The sequence below is a fragment of the Bufo bufo genome, chromosome 3 (assembly GCF_905171765.1).
Source record: "Bufo bufo chromosome 3, aBufBuf1.1, whole genome shotgun sequence".
In the NCBI taxonomy this organism is placed as follows: domain Eukaryota; kingdom Metazoa; phylum Chordata; class Amphibia; order Anura; family Bufonidae; genus Bufo; species Bufo bufo.
The window spans coordinates 131,441,731-131,467,936 of NC_053391.1; the positions used below are offsets into that span (position 1 = coordinate 131,441,731).

The 26,206-nt window shown below is 45.0% G+C and overlaps 1 protein-coding gene across 1 annotated transcript in view; it reads left to right on the forward strand.

The window, feature by feature from the left end:
- Positions 1-23,676, forward strand: part of POM121 (POM121 transmembrane nucleoporin) — a 30,291-nt gene extending 6,615 nt beyond the window's left edge. Inside the window, exons 2-13 of the mRNA XM_040423588.1 lie at positions 1,074-1,286; positions 2,844-3,008; positions 10,073-10,150; positions 11,037-11,208; positions 11,305-11,396; positions 11,613-11,680; positions 13,371-13,492; positions 13,582-13,684; positions 13,972-14,133; positions 15,481-16,818; positions 19,428-19,523; positions 20,810-23,676. Of these exons, the coding sequence (XP_040279522.1) occupies positions 1,074-1,286; positions 2,844-3,008; positions 10,073-10,150; positions 11,037-11,208; positions 11,305-11,396; positions 11,613-11,680; positions 13,371-13,492; positions 13,582-13,684; positions 13,972-14,133; positions 15,481-16,818; positions 19,428-19,523; positions 20,810-20,907 (2,707 nt within the window). The 3' untranslated portion in view covers positions 20,908-23,676. The remainder of the gene's footprint in view (positions 1-1,073; positions 1,287-2,843; positions 3,009-10,072; positions 10,151-11,036; positions 11,209-11,304; positions 11,397-11,612; positions 11,681-13,370; positions 13,493-13,581; positions 13,685-13,971; positions 14,134-15,480; positions 16,819-19,427; positions 19,524-20,809) is intronic.
- The last annotated feature ends 2,530 nt before the right edge of the window (positions 23,677-26,206 follow it).

Sequence of the window (26,206 nt, forward strand, 5' to 3'; positions counted from 1 at the left end):
CATCTCCTTCTCCTCAGCCCAGTCTCCCCCAGCACTCTCCGTGCGAGCAAACCTGCTCAGCTTTGCGGCAGCCGTCTGTCTCGTCTTGGGCTGTAAGGCCGGCCCCTCTTCTTCCTCGGCGCCATGCCGACTCTCCTCTGGCCTGTCACAGCGCGGCCCTTTACCGGACTTTCTAGGCATGTCGGGACTCAAAAGATCAGCACCACACTCTCCTGACTCCTCTCAACCACCAGGTAGGCAAGGATCTGCGAAATAGGGGGTTGCTACCACTCTAAAATCAGGATGTCTGCAGGAGCTCAGTGCGGTGCGACCTACTCCATGCGCTCTCAGGCCACGCCCCCCGGGAGTTGTATTTTTACAACATCTGGAGGGCTGCAGGTTTGGGCATCCCTGCTGTACAGCATTAAAATGTATGGGCTCCAACGAGGTAAAGTTATCACTGAAATCTCGAGAGACTTCAGTGAATAACTTTAGCATTTTATTTATTAAACTTGAAGAACATTTTATAACGGGTATCCATTGTCTGCTACCTCGGTACAGAAGAGGTTTTCGGAACAACGTTTTAAAATGGCTTTTAAGAAAAATAAAATCCCGAAGGTGATCACTTTCCTCCTCGCCGTAGCACATCCGTTTTAATGCTGTACAGAGACTGTTCTCCATACAGCATTAAAACAAAGCGAAGAGACTACACATCTAGGACCCGACACTCTATGTTTATCCCTAGTGTCTGTAGCCATTAAATGTATAAATTGCAGTTTTTACTGAATCTTTTCCTGCGAAACTATATCCACCTGCTCAGCTCATCCTGCTCTAAAACATGCTGCCTGGCGTTCCGGTGCCAAGCCCTTTCCCCCTCTGCTTCCTGACCCCGCTGGACTAGAAGTGACATGCTGTGTACCTGCATGTCGGTGGTTATGTGCCGTCTGTGCACATCACCACTGCCGCCATTGACTAGCAGTTGTGCAGTGTCATAGGGGAATGAGAGGGAGAGAGTGTGTGTATATATCTATCATGTAGATCATGAAATGTCAGCATTTGATGTCAAATCTTACACTTTTCTCCTCTCTCTCCAGAGAGACTCCAGTTGTAAGTAACCGGACGTTCATGAGCCCACGCAGGCGGTACCCTACCCACCAGCCCCAGTACAGCATGCCTGGGTCTCTTCCCACAGTCTATATAGATGGCTTTCCAAGGAAAACTCTGCTGTCTCCTAAACATTCTCAGATTCGCAGTCCAATGACTGTGAAAATTGCACGTCCTGATCCAACTATTGCTCGTTCGCCAGTGTAAGTAATAAACTTTTTTAATATATTTTTTTTTTCTTTATTAAGCGTTAGTATTGGGCTGTGTAGTTGACGCGACTCTTGGGATGAGAAGTGATTGGGCCAGGGCTACACAGAGGCTTTGGCTGCCATAAAGTTCTTATTGCCACATATTGTGGACGACCTTGTTTTCCATCACTTGCAGGAAACCAAATGTCGTAGCGTCAGTTTTTAGACTGTAGGTAAGTGTATGCGTCCTCTGCAGAGGCATGTGTAGCATCTGCCTGCAAGTTGTGGGATTTTTAGGCAGGATTTTATGCAAAGAGTTATCTCCAAGTAGTCAAAATCCAACTTATTAACAAGCCTTGGGACATGACCAGGGAATATAGCGAAGCCAAATATCCATCCATAGACAGCTGTTAGAGGGTGCTTGCCCCTCATCGGTACGGAGTAGGGTTCTAGCACCATAAACTTGTTGGCAAGTTCCCTTTAGAGGGTTTCTGTCATGAGAAATAACGTTATGTAGCTGACTGGCATTAGTGATGTGCTATTGTCAGCAGTACATAACAGTGTGCTTTATAACTCCCTGCCTGCTGCCGTTCTCTTAAAATAAAGACTTTTATAATATGCTAATGAGCCTCTAAGGTGGTATTAGGGCATTGCTTCAGCACCTAGAGGCTCGGTCTACGCACCCTTTGGCACTCCCAGGTCCAGTTGATTGACTTTCGAGTTCTCCTCAGTGTCCCGTAAATCCTGCGCCGTCCCGTTTAGTATTTGGTGCAGTGAGTAAAGGACTCGCTCCTGCTGCTGGCTTCCTTCCTCACTGCCCCGAATACTAAACGGGATGGCGTGGGATTTATGCGACACTGAGGAGAACTCGAAAGTCAATCAACTGGACCTGGGCGTGCCAAAGGGTGAGAAGACTGAGCCTCTAGGTGCTGTAGCAATGCCCTACTAGAATATCCCATGATATGTGGGATATCTTCATAGGTGTGGGTTCACACTAAGGTTTTTGTGAAGGTTATTTTATTTTTTCCATGGGGGCCAGAAGTGGATCCAGCAGGAACAAGTCGTCTTATATTTTCATTTCTTTTGAACCCACTTCCTCCTTGGGCTTTGTCAGTCTGAACAAATCACGGAAACAAAAATATTTAAAACATTCTGCGCGATATAATGAATGTTGCAGATGTACATGGCTACATTTATATAATCACCGAAAAGAATGCACTATAATGGATGCAAGCGTAACCTGGACTAAGCCCTCCCTCTATTGATAAAATCTGAGACGCGTGGTAGGTGGGCTTAGGTTTTTATCAAAATGTATTGACCAAGTGACTCAGATTTTATCAATATAGTGAGGGCTTAGTCCATATGTTGTGCTTGCATCTATTATAGTGCACTCTTTTCTGTGATTATATTTATGGCAGTCTGAGCCAATGTGTGCACCCACCCTAAGGGTGCATTTAAATACAGCAGTACAAACCCAATAATCAGACTTTTAGACCATATCCATTTATGCTGCAAGTGTTAAGGGAATACTTCATAGATGCCTTTATGGATTCACATTTTCTCTCTCCAAAGTTTGACTAGCCTGCTGTCTCCCAGCCTGGCCTCTCTATCCGTTTCATGCTCACCTCCAGATCCTTGTGCAAAGGAGACTGTGCTCGAAGCCATCCGGGAGAGCAGAAAGAGGATGAACAAAGATGAAGACTACAGTGCCAGTGGAGTGACGGATACCAAGAGGAGGTAAGAGTTCAGAACATTATGGGAGGTATGGCCAGCACCTTGGCATTGAGTAAGGTTAAGAGATGCTTGGGGAGACTGAGATCACAGGGCTGCATGCTGTTTTTCTGAATTAAAGGGTGAAGGTGGCCACACGCAGTAGATAAGATGGTCGAACAGACATCTGGTGAACGATCGGTTCAGACACGTCTTAGTTCATATTGGCCACTACAGTTCAAACTGCCCATACGCTTTCCCCTGAGACTGGACGATGCAGGGAAGATTTTTCTGGGACGTCTTTTCATAGTAGGATCTTTAGTTCATAAATGATCTGTCTTTCAACGAAAGATCTTTTGTTCAGTTATTGGACGAAACTGTTAAAGGGAACCGGTCACCTCCCAAGCTGCCAGCAGCGCGTTTCTTATGCCTTTCTTCCTGAAGGCAGATGCAGCAAAAGTACTGCAAACATAGTTTTATCCCCTGCTGCCAGGCTTCTCCACATGCGTGAAGTCAAGGGGGCAGCGGCCTCCTTGCTTCAAGTCACGGTCACCGCGCCCCCTTCGCTGTGACCGACAGCTGGCAGTTCGGCTGGCTTTGCCAAACCCTCTGTATAAGCGCTGTCAGTCACAGGGAAGGGGGCGCGGTTACGTGACTTGAAGCAAGGAGGCCGCTGCCCCCTTGACGTCAAGCATGTGTGGAGAAGTGCAGCGGCAGGGGATAAAACTGTTTGCAGTACTCTTGCTGCATCTGCCTTCAGGAAGAAAGGAGTCATCAGAAACACACGGCGGCTTGGGAGGTGACGGGTTCCCTTTTAACACGTTCTTTTCTTAGGTTTTGAGATATTATGGGTCCTCATCAATATTATTCTCTCTAGTCAGTTTACAGACCCTTTTAAAATATACTTTTTGTTATTTATACTTAAAATAAATGCCCCTTAATGGTGGCTTGATGTCATACATAGAGTGCAGGCCTCCAACCGGCTACTCTTATTGTATAATGGCATCCGCCACATTTATGACATACAGACTTGGTGTACAATGTGAATTGGAAGGTAAATGGTTGGTGTGGGAAATTTTTCCCTAGTACACGCTCCTTCTAACCTTTGCCCAGGGGTCGCCCCTGATGGTGGGGTTCCCTGTCCGCGTACCTACCCTCCTTTCCCTATAACACCCCAACAGTGATGGGGTAGTGTAAACAAATAACATGTATACGATACTGCCACAACATAGATAATTGTTGTACAAAGCAATGCCCCAACGAATGCGTTTTGCCCACTCAAGGGCTCCTCAGGGGGTCTCGGTTCCAATGATACAGATAGTATAATAACACTTGTTAAAGTGTTTATCCTGAAATATATACGATAACACTTTTTGCAGTGTCTAGGTAGATGGTACAATCGCCATATATACATTATGCCATTCGTCATCTCAAATAGGTATTGCAGACATCATAATCAAAAATGGTACAACAGACCTTATCAGATGAGGGCCGGGTATTGTGCTAGCTCCTATTTTGATTGTAGGTGCTGCTACCTGTAATCCAACATGTATAGTAAAGAGCAAGTACTAGATGCAGATAGGGCTGCACGATATGGGAATTTTGTGCGATTGCGATTAGGGCCCTAAAAATTGCGATAACGATGTGCGATGCGATATTTTAAGGGAATTGTGCTAGAGGTCTATTTGCTTGGATTTTCCCATATGAGCCGCTGACGCGACTGGGTATGACATAGTTATGGGGGATCTGTGGATGGCGCTGTTATGTGGGGGATCTGTGGGTGGTGCTGTTATGTGGGGGATCTGTGGATGGCGCTGTTATGTGGGGGATCTGTGGGTGGTGCTGTTATGGGGGGGACCTGCGGAGGGCGCTGTTATGGGGGATGTGTGCTATGACACATATAGCATCTTATGCTGGTCCCCCTCATGGCCCCATGTGTCCCTTCATGTGTTAACTCTCCTATTCATAAAATGGCCAGCCTCTGTACTTTCACAGTTTCACTATGAATGCACTCACACTGCAGAGAGCTGCAGAGAGCGAGCCGGCCGGCGCGTGACTGACGTCACTGTCACGCTCCTCCCACCTAATTCAGGAAGCAGGAGCGTGACTAAGTGACGTCAGTCACGCGCCGGCCGGCTGCCTCGCTCGCTCCCGCTCGTCGCTGCAGTGCATTCATCGTGAAAGTAAGTACAGAGGCTGGACCTGTTATGTTATCAATAGGACAGAGGACTTTTTTTTATCAATAGGGGCCCCTTAATATATAATCGCGGCATTTTCGGCTCGGCCGAATCGCCAAACCGCATTTGCCGATTATCGCGGTTCGATTACTTTAGCGATATATCGTGCAGCCCTAGATGCAGATAAGGATGTATATAGAGAGACCCTTAGTCGAGGTCATACTCTTTGCTTCAACATCCAGGGCCATTCAAGTACACTTACAGTTTAGCTCCTGACGTGACTGCCTCCTCCCAGGGTCAATGTGGCAGTGGCATACAATTCTGTTCTTTTAAAATCCGCGCCCCTCAGGCACTTCCAACCTGTGGAACGCACGCCGCGGCCTTACTTCCGGTCTGGTCGAACGCAAACGTCACTTCAGGTTGTGCGAATCACTAGGACACGGCCTCTAGCGGTTGTTAGATTTAGGAAGAAACCCTAGCGCTTAAAAGCAATGTAGTGAACAGTTTAACCCCTAATACACCTCCTAAATGGGGGGAGCGGTCCCCCAGTGACTTCTGATGCTATGATTCTATTTATTCATCCAATGATTAGGACATGGGGGAATCTCGGCTCCTTAGATACAGATCCAGATTCATAACAGAGAACCATCTAGAATAAGGTCCAATCCCACAGTCCGACCAGTTTCTCTTTTCCAACTGTGGGATTGTTTAACAGACCAGACCTACACTATTCAATGAAGCAAGTAAAAGATAATCTCTCGTTTAGGCCTAAGGGTGCTTGAGACTTGCATCTAAAAATCCATTTATTCCAGTCTCCCTTCCTAGGGGACATGGGTACACACTGCAAAGCAGATAATTTTAGAGCCTTCGCACTTCCTCCATGGAATTCATTTACATGATCGGCGACTGGCGTTCTATTCTTCTACACTACATCATTTAGGTGTTCAGATTCTTTTCCTGAGTTCCCTATATGTCTTCCCTATATAATCTCTTGGGCATGGCCATTGACAAATATAAATCACCCCTTTAGTCCTACAATTGATGAAATCTTATAGTAAAAACCCTGCCAGTCGCTGAGCATGAAACTGTCTTACATGTGGAAATGGAGGCACACGCCTTGCATGCTCCATCTAAACATGCCCGTGGGTCTCCGGTCCAGCCAAGTTCCTGACTGTACCACAGGTACATAGTGGCTGCGCACTAGCCTGTCTCTCAGGCTTCTGCCTTTGCGGTATGTAATACTTGGATAAGACATGATGTTCTTACTCGCTTCGGGATCCATTTTAAGGATTGGCCAGTACTTATCTAGTATTTCTTTTACTTCTTTATTTGCAGTGTCATAGATGGAAATTAGTCTGGTCTGTGCTTTTTTCATTTTTATCTTGTTTTTTTAGGGGTAAGCAGGGCCTCTCTATTTGTACCCAAAGCATACTGGAAAGCCTTCCTCAGAGTTGCATTGGGGTAACCCCTATCCCTTAGTCGGTCGAGAGTATAGTTTTTTTAGATTCTAGAAATCCTCCAGAGATGAACAGTTTCTGCACAAGCGCAGGTACTGTCCTCTCGGGATTCCCCTCTTTAGTGGGGGCAGGTGGTGGCTCTCCCATCTTAAGATGGAATTAGTTGCTGTGGATTTCCTGAACACATTGCTTGTTAACCTTTCCCCCTGCTTGTAGACTTTTACATCCAGTAATCTGATGCATTCAGTCTGGATCTCAAAGGTAAATCTAAGGCCGATCTCATTGATGTTAAGGGCATCCACAAATCTCATGAACTCATCTCTTGTTCCATTCCACAGCACAAAAACATTGTATGTATCTTGTCCAGAAGGCGATTTTATCCTGCCACCATGTTGCGTGGCCAGGGAAGATAATGTTGTCGTCCACCAGCCCATGAAGAGATTGGCATACATGGGGGCACAGGCGCACCCCATTGCTGTCCCCCTGAGCTGGTGATCAAATCGCCCCCTGAACAAGAAATAGTTGTGCTTCAATACATATTCTAATAAGCAGAGGATAAATTGGTTGTGATTTTTTTTTTTTAAGATGCGTCCCTCTCGTACTGAGAATACTGGATTGCTAGTAATCCTTTGTCATGAGGGATGCTGCTATATAGGGACTCAATGTCTATACTTGCAAGCAATACAGATGGTTCAATGACTAGGGACTCTATTTTGTTCAAAGTCCCATAACTTGATCTATGTATATCCCACTGTTTTGGGAGAGGGAATTGATACCGGACACTATCAGGCGGCCCTTAAGGGGATTTGTCCCCTTATGAACCTTTAGGAGGCTGTAGAAAGTAGCTATTGTGGAGCTGTAGGTAACAAATTCATATTCGGCCTTGCCAATGGTTTTGTTGCCCAGGCCGAATTGAAGAATTATCCTCAGTTTTTCCCTAAACGTATCAGTCTGGTCTCCCGACAGGATCCGGTACCCCCTCCATCTTTTAGAAGGTCCAGACACATCCCAAAATAAGAGTTGTGATCCATGATCACCAAGTTTCCACCCTTGTCGGACTGCTTGACCATGGATCTATCCGACTCCAATATATTCAATGCCTCCGCTTCTAATTGTGACAAGTTTCCATGCCTACAATAGGTTACTTTGAGATTTTCAAGTTCATTGGTCACAAGTTGTTGGAATATGTCAATAGGTTCGTAAATTGAGTGATGGTGGTGACTTGGTGCTTTTTGGGCTAAGCTTAGTAAAGGGGCCCTCGAACCTTCTTCCCATAATTCCATGTCTGCTCGATCACTGTCCTGTATTCTTGGTTTCTCATGACTGCCTATTGGAGCTCTCAAAGAATTTCTGCAGAACAGGTCCACATCCTTTACCCAGGTGAACGCCTTTGTAGTTTGTCGTGGGGACAAAGGATAGGCCCTTCCGCAGAACCGAGATCTGTCAGTGACTGTGGGGATAAGTTAATTATTTGTAGAGTATCACTTATTTGTTCCTGCCTCTCAATTGGTAGGGGTGTTGACCCTGACCTAAAAAATGAGGATTTGGCAGTAGGTAATGGTACCAGTGAGGAGGGAGATGGTGGTACAGCTTGTTGGGATACCATCCCTGGGGTTGGTGGGTTGTGGAATCGTTTGGGGTACACCCTGATAAGTCCCACCTTGTTGATTTCCCCATCTTCTCCTTCTATTGCCCTGTTTTTTTTTAAAAGATCCCTGTCCCTTTTTGATCTGGTTCCTTCCTGCATTATATGTTCCTTTACAGTCTGAGAAGTCAATGTCTGACTAAGAGCTCTCAGATGTTGAGGGATTATTACCCTTTTTGCCCGTTTGGTGGGCCCTCTTTTCTCTGAAATCACCTAGATCTTTCACAAACGGCCGGTGTTTTCGTTCTTTAAAGAGACCTTTGAAATCGCTCCACTGATGTTTGTAATGAGGTCTCGCGTCTTTTTAAAGTCTGGATCTTTTTCAAACCTCAGGGCACACTTTTTTTTAAAGTGCACAATTTCTCAGGTTTTTTTCAAAAAAGGCCTTTTCTTCTCATCAAATTGAGTTAAATCAGTCAGTTCTACTTCCCATGGCCAATTTATTTTCCAAAGATGATAGTCTATCAGTCGGCTAAAATGATTGTCAATCGTTAAATTAACATTTTGGTTGAAATTGTCTATTTTGAACAACTTTAGACTAATGTGCATGGTCACCTGGTGAATGGAGTCTCCTGCTTCTGGCTCAGTCCGCTGCTTGGTTTTCAGCAGCTGCCAATACAGATCTGTGTGGGCACTGGATGTTGGAACCTCACCAGCTGATAAAAGCTGGAATACTCTTAAAGGGATTCTGTCACCAGGAATAACGATATGGCTATTTTATGTGCCCATTAGTCTTAATACAGTGTTTCCAATCATCCCTCTGTTACCTGTGTGCCTTATATTCTTATAAAAAATCAATGTTCACATGTAAATCACCTGTCAGGCGCCCAAGAGGTTGTCCCATGATCTCCTGGAGCCCGGCCTCACCCATCGATCCGGAGCCCAGCACCGCCTACTACTTTATATTCACTGCACTATCCTGACATCATGTAGTCTCGCGCAGGTGCAGTGGACACTGTAGTCTCTGCCCGTGCGGACTACTGGCACCGGCTTCCACTTGTCCACTGCACCTGCGCAAGACTACGGCGCAGAGGTAACATGATGTCAGTGCAGTGAATATCATGTAGTAGGCGGTGCTGGGCTCCGGATCGATGGGTGAGGCCGGGCTCCAGGAGATTGTGGGACAACCTCTTGGGCTCCTGACAGAGGTGATTGACATGTGAATAACATAGATTATTTTTTTTAGAAGAATATAAGGCACAGAGGGATGATTGGAAACACTATTAAGACTAATGGGCACATAAATATCTCCATATTGTTAATCCTGGTGACAGAATCCCTTTTAGCTGGACTTGTTCACATAAAATTTTTGGTTTTGAAGGTATAGCTCAGGAATGCACACCTCCTTACACATGCCAATCAAACTGTAGTGAAAGGTATACATCAATTGATTTATTAAACTCAGTGTTTTTTGTTTTTCCCAGATTAAATAGTGTAGTCAAGTTATGCAATTTTTTTTGTCAGTATCAAATGAAAGATGATTCTTTTGGACTGTTTTCCTCATTGACGTGCATGCATCAGTCATGATGTTTGAAAAGTTTAAGCATTGAAATGTACATCTCCGATGGACAGCCCAACAGAGGTCCAAAAATTGTGAACCAGGGCTTAGTGCGTTAACATATACGAGCTCAGTGTTCTAAAAGGATGCTCTTTTTCACTAATTTTTATTTATATATTCCGTATGGGCACTCTTGATGTGTATTCAGTAGTTTTTCCAGCAATTATGCAGAATGTCTAGTTAAATCAAATGTGAACAGACCCTTATACTGTAACTATATATGAACACTATAGTCACTGTAAACTTTCTTCTAGGAGACCGTTCAGCAGTGGAAGTGGGGAGTCTTCATTGGAGTCTGCCGCGGTTAATGGTTCTTTGTCTTCCTTCTCGAAGTAAGCAATGTCTGTTTTCTAATTTCACGTTAATGCCTACCCTAAGGGCTCTTTCACACGAGCGGATGCCATGCGACTGATCTGCTGCGTGAAAGACGCTGAGTAATAACATGATTGATAATGCTCCGTTCCTCTGATCTTTTTACTACAAAACCGGTGAGAAAGTTGTCACTATGATTTTGTAGTGAAAAAGGTGACACTGATTTTCTAGTAAAAAGATCTGATAATGATCCATTCCTCTATCATGTTAATGCTCCATGTATCTGCTGTCGAGAGCACGGCTTGGCATTCACGCAGCAGATTACCCGCACGACATCCGCTCGTGTGAAAGAGCCCTAACAGTGCTGCTTTTTGCAATTTATCTAGCTTTGCATTTCTCATTTTAGCTGCTTAGACTGAAACTTACCAGTCTGGAGCCCGTAGAAGAATTTTCCAGGAAAGCCCACCTTATGAGCATTGTTGATTTTCAACCATTTTTGTTAGGACTTTATCTAATTGATTTGTGTAGCATTTAAAGGGATTCTGTCACCTCGCTTTAGCTTAGAGCTGCAGACATGCACGGCTAGATCGCCGCTAGCATGTCTGCAATATACCTGTCCCATAAAGCTGTGTCCTTTTTATTGTGTTTAAAAAATGATTTTAGAGATGGGTAAATGAGCCTGGTAAGGTGCCCATCTCTAAAATCATTTTTTAAACACAATAAAAGGACAGCTTTATGGGACAGGTATATTGCAGACATGCTAGCGGCGATCTTGCCGTGCATGTCCGCATCTCTATAGGCTAAAACGAGGTGACAGAATCCCTTTAAAGAGGTTTTCCAGGCTCCTGAAATTGATAACCTGGTTATCATAGCTGTTTGCACCCTAACGTCCATTGTCTCCATTAGGTCAGACACCTTGAAACGAGCGCTGAATACACAAATGCTTGATGAGACTGCTAACAAACGCTCCCGTACCTCCTCCAATAGTTCCTTTAGTAGCTGCGCAATAAACGGACTTGCTATGCCGACTCATAATGCAATCACAAGCTCCTTCAGTTCCAGCAGAGTGCTCCTACAGGTATTGTATGGATGATAGTAGTGCTGTGTTTTCTAGGAAACTTGCACCAGTGAATATAAGGGACAAACTTTTAATACGCAATTGTTACCCTTTTAGAAACGAAAGAGAAATTGCCATAATTCATCTGTAGTTTCAAGTTCACCCTCATCCCGGAGCCAAACACCAGACCTGTCTGCCAAAAAGGCCAGGTAAGTGTAACTGATAAAAAAGCTTCCAGAAGTCTCCATTGTCTGCCGCATGTGGATCTCAATGACATGCCCATGTGAGGTGTTCTAACCCCCTTCAAGTGATCAGATGTTTACTGATCCATCAGATAGTTGTTACAGGTTTTTAGATGGGCTACTAGTTTGTCTCTTAAAAAGTAGTCTGCGCTAGTAGTCATCTTATGTCCTTGTTTCCTGCAGAGAAGAACCACACGAAGTGAGCCAGTCTACTCCAGTGAAGTCAGCCAGTAGGGACCAGTCTGGGCAGTGTAAGTAAAAGGAACACAACGTTCTGTCTAAATGTCATGGTGTTATTGCTGTTCATAGACCAGGTTTGTCAGTAATTCACGTGTGGTGGCCAGAAGGCCACTGGATACAAAATTCACATTAACCAAAAATATCAAGTTTAGATATACAACCAGTTGGATTCACCTGTAATTTAGAAGCATTTAGGGAAAGAGCATTAGCAGTCTGTTTGCCATGGGCAATTCCACCCCCCTTCATTGCATCCGTTTAATACATCTCTCTAAGGGCTCATGCTTTTTCAGTGTTTTGCGGTCTGTTAACGGATCCGTTCCATTTTTTGTGTGGGGGGGGGGGGGGGGGGGAGAAACGTTTGTGTGCAAGAGGCCTAATGCATGCATGGGCTGATGCAATGTGGTCATCAGTGAGCAGTAATGTTGGCTTCTTACTGGCAGACACAAGCTTTCAAAAATGGCGATCAGCTGTTTGAAGAGTAGGTGGTGCTTCGGGTGAGCTGCTTTCTCTTCATTCCTCCTCTTAGGCACCTTTCACACGGGCGAGTATTCCGCACGGATGCGATGCGTGAGTTGAACGCATTGCACCTGCACTAAATACCGACCCATTCATTTCTATGGGGCTGTTCACATGAGCGGTGATTTTCACGCATCACTTATGCGTTGCGTGAAAATCGCAGCATGCTCTATATTGTGTTTTTCACGTGACGCAGGCCCCATAGAAGTGAATGGGGTTGCGTGAAAATCGAAGAATCCGCAAGTGCGGACGCAGTGCGATTTTTCACGCAAGGTTGCTAGGAGACTATCGGGATGGAGACCCAATCATTATTTTCTGTTATAAGGGAAAATAATAGCATTCTGAATATAGAATGCATAGTAAAATAGCGCTAAATTTTTTTTAACTCGCCTTAATCCACTTGATCGCGGAGCCGGCATCTCCTTCTGTCTTCATTTTAGCTGTGTGGAGGAACAGGACCTGTGGTGACGTCACTCCGGTCATCACATGATCCATCACCATGGTGATGGATCATGTGATGACCGGAGTGACGTCACCACAGGTCCTGTTCCTCCACACAGCTAAAATGAAGACAGAAGGAGATGCCGGCTCTGCGATCAAGTGGATTAAGGTGAGTTAAATTATTTTTTAACCCCTCCAGCCCTATTTTACTATGCATTCTGTATTCAGAATGCTATTTTCCCTTATAACCATGTTATAAGGGAAAATACAATCTACAGAACACCGATCCCAAGCCTGAACTTCTGTGAAGAAGTTCGGGTTTGGGTACCAAACATGTGCGATTTTTCTCACGTGAGTGCAAAATGCATTACAATGTTTTGCACTCGCGCTGAAAAATCGTCCGTGTTCCCGCAACGCACCCGCACATTTTTCCGCAACGCCCGTGTGAAAGATGCGTTACTTCGTCTCAGAGGCACAGTGTAATTACAAGTGCTTGTATTTAGTCTATAACTGTTGCAAGCAAGACAATATGCAGTGTAATGAAGTGGATGCGGTGCTTGAATGGATAGCTGGTTGCCTTTTAAGGGGCTTTCCATTTGGGAGAGGAGCTACAGTAAGCCAGCATTGTTTCTGGCACCTGCTGATTGGTGGGGATGCTGGGTGTCTGATTTGCCCATACCCCACTTACATAATATGGAAGGATTGTTTGGTACAGCTTTTGATTTATTATATTTTCTTTCTTAGATATTGAAACGCCTTCCTCAAAGTCTTCTGCTTTAAACTCATCTGTTGATAATGGAAGTGGTGGACCTCGTAGGAAGAAGGTTTTGTTGGTCTGTTCTGGACGTGGCGATCAGTACCCACTGGTAAATAACCTTTCTACATAACCCAGCTCCCACACTCCCTTCATACTTTTGAGTTCTACAAAAAATATATTTTTTTTTTCTCCTTGTAGCCTCCTCCACCTGTGGTTGGATACAATATTACATCAAAGGATCTGGACTCTGAGAAAAAGGCATTTTTACAGAGGCTTAACAAGGCACTAGAGGAAACTTCTGGTGAGTTATTTACTACAAGTGTCTTCAGAAAATGAACTATTTAAAGATTTTTATTTATTAAAATTTTCTATTTAAACAAAAATCATAATCCTTCACTCGTGGGCTGTACCCCCTTACAGCAGCTGATCAGTAGGAGTGCCTGAAGTTTGACCCCATCAGATATTGATAACTTGTCCAAGGGATGTGCCAACAGTTTTTCAGTCCTGTACAACCCATTTAAAAAAAATCCTTAAAATCGCATTGATATTTGTATACATAATCTGCCTTTTTTTTTTTTTTCATTACAGATTCTATCCCTGTCAGCTCTGTGCCATCTACTACTGCGGCTGCTGCATCACCTCTCTTTAGTTTATCTGCAACATCTGCTCTCACATCACAGACCTCTACAACAAGTAGTAACCCCTTACTACAGAGTCTAGCTAAAATGCAGAACAAGGAAGGTCCACAAGGTGAGGAAGCAGTGTGTATGCTAAGGCCTCTTGCACACGACCGTATGTATTTTGCGGTCCGCAAAAAAGATGGATGACATCTGTGTGCATTCTGTATTTCACGGAACAGCTGGCCCCTAATAGAACACTACTATCCTTGTCTGTAATGCGGACAACTAATGACATGTTCTATTAATAGGACTTTTTTTGCGGAATGGAAATACAGAAACGGCATGCACACTGAGTGCCTTCCGTGTTTTTTTTTTTTTTTTTTGTTTGCGCACCCAGAATGAAAATACATTTGTGGACTGTGCAAAGTCATTGCTTTTAATACTGGAGCTACCTTTCCAGTAAATTGGACACAATGCTTTGTAGGGTTGGGACTAGTTCAACCTTCACTTGGTGATAATGTGCTTTATTGTTTGGAGAAAAGTGCTTTTACAAGGGCTTTCTATAAACTTACTGTGAGTTAAGTGGATCGCTGCTCTGGATCCTGGTTATGACTGTTTTCAAAAATACTACATTCACGGATGTCATGTTTACCTGGTTTCTGGTCTATGGATGGGGACTTCACTTCTGCAGCCCTGGACTGGGTGGGAACTGTTACCCTGGCACTTGTGCAAACTCTTAGTTCCTGCACCTCTCCCATGTTGGTCTGAGGTAGTCCCTGTCCATACACTAAACCAAAACCTGGTAAAGGGTGTGACTTCAGTGGATATAGAAGAGGTTCCAGAGCGGTCAATCCACGCAACTTGGGTTGCTGGGTCCCAGAAAACCCCTTTAATCGTATGCAGAGGGCAGGTCTGAGCCTGTGCCTTTTCTTCTCCTGCTTCCTTTATAAGCACCACTCTGTCAGTCTAAAAGGAATGGGAGGGGTGCGCTTAAAGGCTATGGACACCTTTTTAAGGGAAATTGCACTCATTTTGAGCTAAAAAAAATCCCTTTCAATTGGTCTTCATTAAAAACTTTGAGCTTCTTTCTCTGTACAGCCTTGAGTCTCGGGTAGCAGATGTCGTATTTTTACGGTTTCCTGTCAGGCTGCTCACCTGATGGCTCTTATCTGATCAGAGCTTAAACACTCAATGTTGAATATTTTTAATAAAGACCAATTGGAAAAAAATTTAGCCCAAAATGAGTAAAATGTAATCGTAAATAAAAAAAAAAATGCTCTTGCTAGTGTACATTACGTCTGTTTTCAGAAGCTTGCATGTGTGGACTAACAGTGGAGACAGCTGTGGGAATGTGGCACCGGTTGAAGTGCTTTGGACAATTCAGACAGCTCATATTGAGGGACTATCTTAACGATCAATTTAATGACTTGTCTCGATTTATGTAAGTGTTTTAAATTTATTTTTTTCTGTTCCCTAGAACCTGTACAAGCTCTTGCTGCACTGTTTCCAAGTCAGAAAGCTCCCTCACTGGGTTTGTTTTCTAAAGACGATTCTGGTCCTTGTCAGAACGCTTCTGTCAAGCTGATGTCCCCACCAAGTGCTGCTGTATCCAGCAACTTAACATCTCAGCTGGATGGTGGTGCCCAGAACAAACCGGAGTCAAAAAGTAGTCTTCTCCAACTTCTTACCCAACAATCAGGAAACGATTCACAGTCTAGCTTTAAGCCACTATTTCCCAGTACTGTGAGCTCCATTCCACCCAGTGTTTCCTCAAGTGGGCCATCTCTGCCCTCTGTCTCTTCAACAAATACTTTTAAACCAATATTCGGCGAGCAAAATGTGCAGCAGAATCAACCTGTAAGTACCTTTAAACCAATATTTGGGGACTCATCCATTCAGCAGCCTGCCACATCTGCATCGCCCTTCACATTCCAGATGAATTCAAATCCTACATCCACTGCGCCATCTTTTTCTGGGTTTGGTGCTACGTCAACCAGTACAACTCCCAGCACGGAGAGTGCTACAAAGCCGTCACTTCCTCTGCTGGCGTCCAGCAGTGCCACCAATAGTTTTAGTTCCACCTTCTCTGGCGGTATAACCTCTAGTAGCACCGCTGCTTCTGCTCCTACAAATGTGTTCTTGGCAAGCAGCACAAGTTCAAACTCCCAAACGAAGACAAAACTTGTATTTGGACAAGCGCCTACCTCACAAGCAACACCTGGCTTGAATGCGTTTGGGAATACACAAACTGCTCCAACGTCTCAGCCCCCACAGGCCTCGGTGTTTGGGTCAGCAGCTTCTGCCTTTTCGTCTCCACTCAACTCCAATCCACTTTCCTTTCCTGCTAGCTCTGGTGCATCTACTTTTAACAGTGGCTCAGGGAGTGGTGTACAAGCAGGCAAACCGGCCACTAATCCGCTTGCCAGCTTTGGCACCTCTGGAGGTCAGTCAACATTTGGATCAGGCACTCAGCCTGCTTTTGGGAGCAGCTCTCAGTCTGCATTTGGTGCAAACTCTCAACCAGCGTTTGGTTCAAGTGCAACTTTTTCATTTGGATCTGCTGCTGCAACAACAAACCCTACAGCCTTTGGCACGATGAATAGCGCGCAAACAAACAGTACCCCCGCCACAAGCCAGTTTGGTGCGTCAAAGCCCTTTACTTTTGGGGAAAAATCAAACTCTGCTGTAACCTTTGGTGCAACCACAAGTGCTGTGCCTGCCCCAATAATGAGTTTTGGAAACTCCTCTGGGGCTCAGAATAGCACATCATTGAGCTTTGGGACCCCCGGACCAACAGAAAACAAGCTTCCCTTTGGTGAGTGTAAAATTTGTTTTTCATGTTTAAAGAGGACCTTTCACCATAATAAAACCTCTAAACTAACTATACAGACGTGTAGAGCGGCGCCCAGGGATCCCCCTGCACTTACTGTTATCCCCGGGCGCCGCTCCGTTCTCTGGTTATAGCCTCTGGTATCTTCATAGTTAGGCTCCACCCAGGGGAACCTGCCGGCGTCTCATTCTTCCATGCTGTAGCGCTGGCCAATCGCAGCGCTCAGCTCATAGCCTGAGTTTTTTTTCTCTCAGGCTATGAGCTGAGCGCTGCGATTGGCCAGCGCTACAGCATGGAAGAATGAGACGCCAGCAGGTTCCCCTGGGTGGAGCCTAACTATGAAGATACCGGAGAACGGATCGGCACCCGGGGAAAACTAAGTGCAGGGGGATCCCTGGGCGCTGCTCTACATGGCTGTATAGTTAGTTTAGATGTTTTATTATGGTGAAAGGTCCTCTTTAAGTGGACAGTTTAAATGGCAAGCTGCTTGAATGATGCAGTGGGCCATGGGGGGGGGCAGAGAGAGAAGGCAGTTCACCCTCCCGGCTCATGGTTTATAGCAGCGAAGACCTTCTCACAGCATTTGCCTTATGAGGGCTTTTGCTTGGTGGATGTGCCTTTTTATTAATAACCTATCCAGAAGAGGTCATCAATATCAGATCCTAGGCCATGTGATGTCACCATTCATTGTCACTTGGCCTCGTTGCAGAGAAGACCCATAGAAGTGAATGGACTGAGCTCCAATACCAAGCGCTGCTGTACTATGTATGGAGGGATGCCAGGAGCCTGTCCCCACGAAATGCAGTGCTATCTGAAAGCTGTATCAGTCTGCTTATCTCCCCCTGCTCTGACATGCTGCCTGGAGATTGCACTGCATTTTATGGTGTCGGGTCTGAAGGCATGTAGCTGCATGCTTGGTGGGTCAGTTAACAAGGCAGCAGTCCGATTCCCAGTGGGTGTCATGCTAGGCTTCTGTTAGACCGAAGGCAGCAGTCTTTAATACCCCCAGCTATTGTGGAACTACAACTCCCAGCATGCACTATTCAGTTCTTTGGGTGTTCTGCAAACAGCTGAGCAAGTTGTGATCTCAAACAGCTGGGTATTCCTGACCCCCCCCCCCCCCCCCCCCCCCCCCCTCCAAATTGGATATCTAATCTGACTGGACTGTATGCCTGCGTAAAACTAAAAGATGCACCTTGATGAGGTTACTCCTTTGTACTAGCGGTCAATTTGCAGTCCATGGACTCGTATCCCAACTGATGGTCTCATGTGATTTAGTTCTGAGGGTCACTCCTGCTAGGACCCCCAATGATCATAAGAACTGGAAGCACCCCCTCTCCCCCAAAAAAAGAACAGTGGGCCGCTGTACATGCGCGTGGCCACTCCATTTGTTTCTAAGGCAGTTCCAGAGATGGCTGAAATACAATGCTTGCCTATCTCTAACTCCCATAGAAATGAATGGAGTGGCCACGCACATGTGTAACTGCTGTCATTTCAGGGGGTGCAGGACCCCCATTCTTGTAATCTGGTGGGCTCTTACCGCCGAGACCCCCACAATCTAATAGTTATCCCCTGTACTGTGGATAGGGTAGAACTTCAACCAACCCGGAATACCCCTTTTTAACTTCAAATTAAATTGTCCAAGCTTGTCTGGAGACTACTTGCCCTCTACTGATCAGGGTTCAGTTGTCTAAGGATGAAACTTGTACATATGAGAATAAGGGCTGTATTATGCCAACAGATTATCTGACAATTGTTGGTCAGATGGCAGTTTACACGCCAGCTATTGGTCTGATTGGACCTGATTGGTCAGATAATCTGTTGGTGTAATACAGCCCTGAATCAGACTTCATACTGGAGACTCTGCTTACACGCACATGTTCTGCTGGATGTACACGGATGAGTGTACACCATACAGCCTAGGCTCCTATGTTCACGGTGTACATGGAAGGTGCCACCATCCTGCAGCATGTAATCATGTAGTAAGGCTTCTCTTTAGGGTATATGATTTATCAATTTGTGATTGATTCTAGTGCAAGTGTACTTCTAGTGATGGAGAGAATATTGCAGTTTCAGAAGTCGGTTCCTTCCTCTGAGACCCTTACCCTGGCCATACTCATTACTCCTGTCGGCTATTGAATGTGTGGGCAGCTTTATCGTCTTGCAGATGTTTAAGGTTGCTCAGACTAAATTGTGCTCTTCATGACTCTGCATTAAGCTTCACTGTATTCTGTAAAAGCCGGGCCTTAGTCGGGTTACGAAACATTGCACCAGTAAGATGTGCGGTTTTTGGCTTGGTTTCTAGACTTTCTTGTCCCAATGATGCCTCATTCAGAAGAGCTGCAGTGGATACCATGATACAGTCTGTTTCTTGTATCCAATCGTGTGGATGATGGAAATGGAATTGCATGAAGATGCCCTTTAGGTGTTGGTTTCCCATGAGACAGCAGACTTTCAGATCATAGTGATGGGGTATCCATAATAGACACACTCTCTAGAAGATGGGGAAGGGGGGGATCCCTGTGGGCAGGCTGAAATACCAGACTGGCTTGTGGTAAATGTCTCACTTTTATTTTATATTGCCTTGTCTATAGGAACGCCTGCTACACCATTTGGTCAAAACACCGCCCCTGCACCTAATACTTTTGGGACTCCTACACAATCCTTTGGCAGCCCCAACTCTTCATTTGGTAAGATGCAAGTTTTGACTTCACGGTATAGATTCTGGAGTGGTTTTCATATAGATGTGTTACATCAGGGTACTTTCACACTAGCATTTTTCTTTTCTGCCATTGAGTTCCGTCCTAGGGGCTCAATACCGGAAAAGAACTGATCAGTTTTATCCTAATGCATTCTGAATGGAGCGTCATCTGTTCAGGATGTCTTCAGTCTTTTTGACTTTTCAGGATGGAGATAATACCAAAGCATGCTGCGGTTTTATCTCTATCCAAAATACCGGAACACTTGCTGGAAAGCCGGATCCGGCTTTAATTTACATTGACATGTATTAGTGCCGGATCTGGCATTAAAAATACCACAATGCCAGATCCATCCTGCATGCACAGACTTTTAAAAATGTGAAGAAAAAAAAAACATCTGTTTGTCCATATGATAAACAGACTGACCTGTTCTTGCAATGCATTTGTGAGACTGATCTGGATCCGTCTACAAATGCTGTATGTTTGCATGCAGTTGTCCATGGCAACCAATCAGAGCTCAGCTTTCAGTTAATACAGGGCTTGGAAAAAAAGCTGGGATCTGGTTGCTATGGACAACTAAGACTATTGGGCAGTTTGATTTGGAGATATGGGAGGTGGGCTGCTGTGAAACTACAACTCCCAGCATGTGCACTTGGTCAGCTGTTCTTGTAACTTCCAAAGAAGTAAAAGGATTGGGAGTTGTAGTTTCAGAACAGCCGGAGGCTGCTGATCCCTGCCCTAACCTGCTGATCCAAGAGCAATAAAATGATGTCCGGTATTAGACAAGCTTGGTAGCAAAGTCTTTCCTGGAGTGAAGATGTGCTGCTTTTGGATTTCAGGGCCCCAGGCCTGCTTGTGACTTGGCCCCACTGAATGGCGCCAAACCCTGAACAGACATCCACTGCAGCTTCCAGCGGTGGCCATCCAGACTCCACAACAGGAAAGGACATTGTGGCTTTAACCTGCTGGCCTCATGAATGGCAGTGCAGCCTCAGATTCTGTGCGGTCGCCTGCTTTTCTGGTGCTAAATCGGTGCCAAAATTCCAGTGTTAACTAATGTGAATACCCATTCACTCTAGCAATCTGAGGCACCCAGCTTGGCTTTTAAATCTGGTGCCTGACTGAGGGAAGGCGAGAGTCTGTCCTATTGCAGGGAGGGGGGAGGCTGCTCCAGCCAGTTGTCTTAGCCAGAATTGTAATGTAAAACAAAATGTGAGCAGATGAGGGGAGGGATTGCTGGGATCTTTTCTTATTTTTTTTTTAATATTTTTTCCTAGGTCAAGCAAGTCATGGCTTCTCCATTGGAGTAACCTCTAAAACTTCAGGAGCTCGGCAGCGGCTAATGGCACGGCGTCAGCACACACGGAAGAAGTAGAAATGCTGAACTGTCTCCACTAGCTCCTGTGAACTAAATGTTCTGTCCCTGTACACAGTTGGTGCGGGTTTTCGTGAAACAGAGAATCCGAACGCGCGGCTACCGTTCCATGCGTAATGACACTGCCAATCGGTTCCAGCTGGTCGTGCTCACGTTGGACCTTTGCCACCTTGCTTTATGCACTTTCTCATCTGGACAGTGACCATCCTGTGGCTGGGGGCAGCAGGCTTCATCTTGATATCTGTATAAATGTGTTTTGTAGAACTGCTTGTACTTCAGTTTTTGGATGTTGAGTCAGTTTATTTGCAGTGCCTTTTTTTTTTTTTTTTGCCTGCTTCCTCTACTTGATGATCTAGGTAACTTGATATTCCAGCTATTGCGGAGTTGCTCAGCAAGGGAAGGAGTGCCAAAAGCCTAGACCCACTGTACCATGACCATAGCAATGTTCATAATGAATATTTAACACCGCACTTGAAACTGACCAAGTTATTGGAGATGACTGACTTGCCGCCTGGTGCGTATTTTCCCTATGAATTCAAGGAAGCACTTTTTTAAGATTCGGAATGCGTGTTTTGCCAGGATTTCCCCAGTTATACCAGAACATGTGGTAATCTGCAAGGTGTTAACCATTTACTTGCTTTCTATCATCTATTGACTCCTAAAACTTTAGGATGTGTTGGAGCTGTTTTACAGCCAAAAACGGTCCTTCCCCCTCTGGTGCGGATTGTAAATTCAGTAACAAGCGGGCACCATCTTACCGTATGACTGTCCATACTCTGTAATTGTCAGTCACTTTATTCGTGTTGTGAAAAATGTATTTGTAAGCTACCTCTAAGGGGAAGAGTGAAAGTGAACCGCATGTTGTGAGACTGTGTGCAGAAGATCTTGGGGTGTTCGACATGTTAGCTATGGCCCGCTTGGTCTGGGTCTACTGAATCGATTTCACATTGCTTGGCGTGAACTAGGATGGCTTGAGGGTCTTTATCAGAGCGTACACATTGCCAGTGACGCTTACAACTGCAAATGCTTAAAATATCTCTCTAGCTTAACTGAACGGAGGTGCAAGCTGCACTGGCTTGTAATTTCTATAGGTTAAGAATGTCTGATGCAGAGTTGTCAGTGTGACTAATTGTATTTCCACCTTTTTTTAGAGCCTTGCTCTAGATCTGCTCTGACCATCTCTGGCCCTCCTGCCACTTCCATTAGGAGAATGGCGTAGCTCTGAAACAGCTAAAGAGTGAGACCGCTGCTCCAGAGACTCCATTTCACTTTAAGGGGTATTCCAGTCAAACCTTAATCTCCTATCCCCTGGATAAGTGCTAAATGGTAGATCAAGGGGTCTGTCTCCTGGGACCCCTACTGATTGTAACAGCAGGAGACCTTTGTCCCACCCAGCCACAATACTGGTGGTCTAGCATGGACCCTGCCATCCGATTCAGAGTCTGGAACTGGTGGGAACAGCAAAGCAGTGTTTGGACTCCATACCCATCTAGCAGTTATCTAGTCGATAAGTGATTAATGAATCGGGCTGGGTGACCCCCTTCAACTAATAAATACATTAAAGCAATTTCCTGCATGCAGTGGAGTCTAGTTTGTTTTGTAGTTGCCATCATGTCACTTCATATCCTCTTGAAGATCTATACAAGGAACTGGACTTAAGGCCCTTTTACACTGCCCAGGCATCGGGCAGATAGTTGCTAACAAGCGTTTGTAGAAACTCCTTGTTGGCGATGATCTGTCTGTTAAGGTGCTGCCAATTACCTGATCAGCAAGTGAAACGCTCATACATCTGGTAATAGGATCGTTCATGCGGGCACCTAAATCATTGTTGGCCGGCAGCAGATCGTGCCATCTAAACATCACACTGCTGCTGCCAGGGATTCTGTATGGGGACAAGCAATGGCATTGGAAATTACTTCTCCACATACTGTGGAGGAGATCGCTGCCTGGAAATGCACGTGCAGACGATTGTCCGGAAGAAATGCTTCCTTCCTGACAATTGTCTGCTCAGTTAAGCAGTGTAAAGGAGACTTGACACAGTGGAACAGTTTAAGCATTTGTTGTGACATCCCACTCCCCAAATAAGTGTATATACATCTCCCCTGTATTCTTGACCCAGTGTATGCTTCTGTCCTTGGCGAGCATGCAGGCATGTTCCAGTAATGTCATTAGTTGTCCTGAGCATGTATATCACTTGCAGCATGGGACAGGGAATGTGGCATATGACACTAATGGAATTTGCCTGCTCAAGCACCAAGGTGAGAGGAGACAAACCTACGGTCTCACTGGGGGATCTAGGTGAATATTTATGGGTACACCGTATTGGCACCCAGTGAAGTTTTCTGTTTTGCCTAGGGTGTTTTTACTGGTGGGCCATCTGTATGGACCTAAGCAATGGATTAGTGAAGCTGACATGCCACTCCTCATGCTGATGGGAATATCGATGAAGACCTGGTTACTTGATGTGTGCATCCAGAAGTGTAGTAATGGAGAGACCCAGTCTACCAGATGTTCAGTCCCAGAGCGGTCCTCTAGCTAGAAAGGAACCCTCAGACCTTTACAGCCTGAAGTACTACTGTGAGGTTACCAGTACTGAAGTCCGCTGTGGACAACTTGTATGGCTTTATGTATGTTGGAATGTACATAGTTTTGTAAGCTTGCAGTTTTGCTTGGTTTAGACTTGGGAGGATTTTTAGAATATTTTTTGTTTTTATAAATTCATATGTCTTAAACTTCTGATTTTAAATAAAACAGAATTGCTCAACTCGTTTTGTGTTGTATGAAGTGTTTTTTTTTTTTGTTTTTTTTAACTACAATTTGCACATCTGCAAAACACTGATACCAGCCTGTGCATTCTGCACAATTTGTGGCCAGCACTGATAGAAATGCCTATTCTTGTTTGGAATTGCTGACAAGAATAGGATATGCACTTTTTTTTCTTTTGCGGGGCCATGGAACAGAACATTGGATGCGGACAGAACACTGTGCTGTCTGCATCTTTTGCGGCCCCCCATTCAAATGAATGGGTCTGCACCCCTTGTGCAAAATGGGGGTTGAGGCTAGCTTCAAATCTGCATTTTTAAATCCAGCAGGGTGTTCCAGATACTGCCAGACCTCATTGACTACTATGAGATCCAGACTGTTTCCAGCAGGAGTGCTGTATGCACCTGTTTTGTTTGGCGGAAACCCAGCACTTGCGTCGGAGTCCGTCTGGATCCCGTTGTAGTCAGTGGGGTCTAGTGGTGAACGGCAGTTTCCAGTTACTCTGGATACTGTCAAATCTGGCAGGCTGATTTCTCTAACTTAAACATGCAGATGTAAAACTAGCCTTATACAGATTGCATTAACATCTCTGTACCAAATCTGCAATACCTGGCCTGACTGCTGATCTTGTGACCCAAATTTTACAGCTAGTGTTGAGCGAATCAAGGTCAAAACGATTCACTCAAAACTTCATTTGAATGTTGTCTGGCGACTCGTCTCCGTACAGCATTCAAAGGTATAGGCTCCAGTGAGGGAAGTTTGTTATCGATTAAGTCTTGCAGGACTTTGGATCCCTGTTTAAAAATGGTTTTAAATCCCGAAGTAATCCACCAAAGTCTGCTGAGCTACCAGCTGGTAACTAAGCCTACTTCGGATCCATGTTTTAAAATTTAAATCAAATTCTGAAGTTATTCACCGAAGTCTTTCAAGATGTTGGTGACAACTCTGATCACTGGAGCCCATACATTTTAATGCTGTACAGAGACAGGTTGCCATACAGCATTCCAAGTGTTGAGTGAATTGACTTCAGATCTTGGATCTGAAGCTCAATTCCCTTGACTCTACTTACAGTGGTGTGCATGAGGCCTAATGCTGTGTGATTTTGGTCAACAAACTGCTGATCTGCTCATGGATACCAGCTCTATGCCTGCTGCCATTTTCTTTCCATTCAGTAGAAAGGTTTTATTACTTTCTGAAAAATCTACAAAAATCGTATGTGTTCTATTTTTATTTCTTATTTACAGGTTGGTGGACTGGACATATGGATGCAATGCACTGCCTTCACATTATTATTTTTGTGACCCTATTGAAACTAATCAGTCCACATCCCATCCCAAATTAAGTTTCTTACATAGATTGAGATGATAAGAAGCCGTATGTTGGAATATACAGACCTCTGCGCTTGCAACACCTGAGAAACAGTGAGAATTCTGGCTCTCAAAGACCTGTTACTGTGCCTTTAAAAGGTCACCCTCTACTCCTTAATCTAACTTAGTAGCACCTGTCTGACCTTTTTAAAGACCTGTCCACCCCACAGTCAGATGCCAATTACTACCATGGGCAAGACCAAAGAGCTGTCAAGACACCAGAGACAAAATTGTGGACCTCCATAAAGGCTGTAAAGGGCTATGGGCAATTGCCAAGCAGCTTGGTAAAAATAGATCACCTGTTGGAGCAATTGTTAGAAAAATGGAAGAGGTTAAAGATTACATCAGTCTGGGTCTCCATGCAAGATCTCACCTTGAGGGGTATCCCTGATAAAGAAAGGTGGGGAATCAGCCCAGAACTACAAGGGAGAAGCTGGTCAATGACCTGAAGAGAGCTGGGCCCACAGTTTCAAAGGTCACTGTCGGTAAAACACTATGCCGTCATTGTTTCAAATCATGCATTGCACGGAAGGTTCCCCTGCTCAAGTCATCACATGTCCAGGCCCGTCTAAAGTTTGCCAATGACCATCTGGATGATCCAGAGGAGACCTGTGAGAAAGTGATGTGGTCAGATAAGACCAAAGTAGAACTTTTTTGTCTAAACTTCACTCGTCGTGTTTGGAGGAAAAAGGATGAGTTGCATCCCAAGAACACCATCCCTACTGTGAAGCATGGGGGTGGTAACATCATGCTTTCAGGGTGCTTTTCTGCGAAGGGGACAGGACGACTGCACTGTATTAAAGGGCTTCTGTCACCCCACTAAACCTTTTTTTTTTTGCTTACTTATAATCCCCACACTGCGATTTATGCCTACATAATCAAATTAATCATTTTGGTCCTGTAGATTTGGTTTAAAACATGCTTTTAAAATATGCAAATTACCTTGCTACCAGCAAGTAGGGCGGCTACTTGCTGGTAGCAGCCGCATCCTCCGATCCTAAAGACGCCCCCTCCGCATTGTGATTGACAGGGCCAGGGAACGGAATCGTTCTCTGCTGGCCCTGCCTGTTTGCATTCAAAATCTGGCACCTGCACCGCGGCCGTACCTGTCTTCAATCGGCGCAGGCGCACTTAGAGGCGGCCGCTCGCTCAGCCGCTCCATCCTCAAT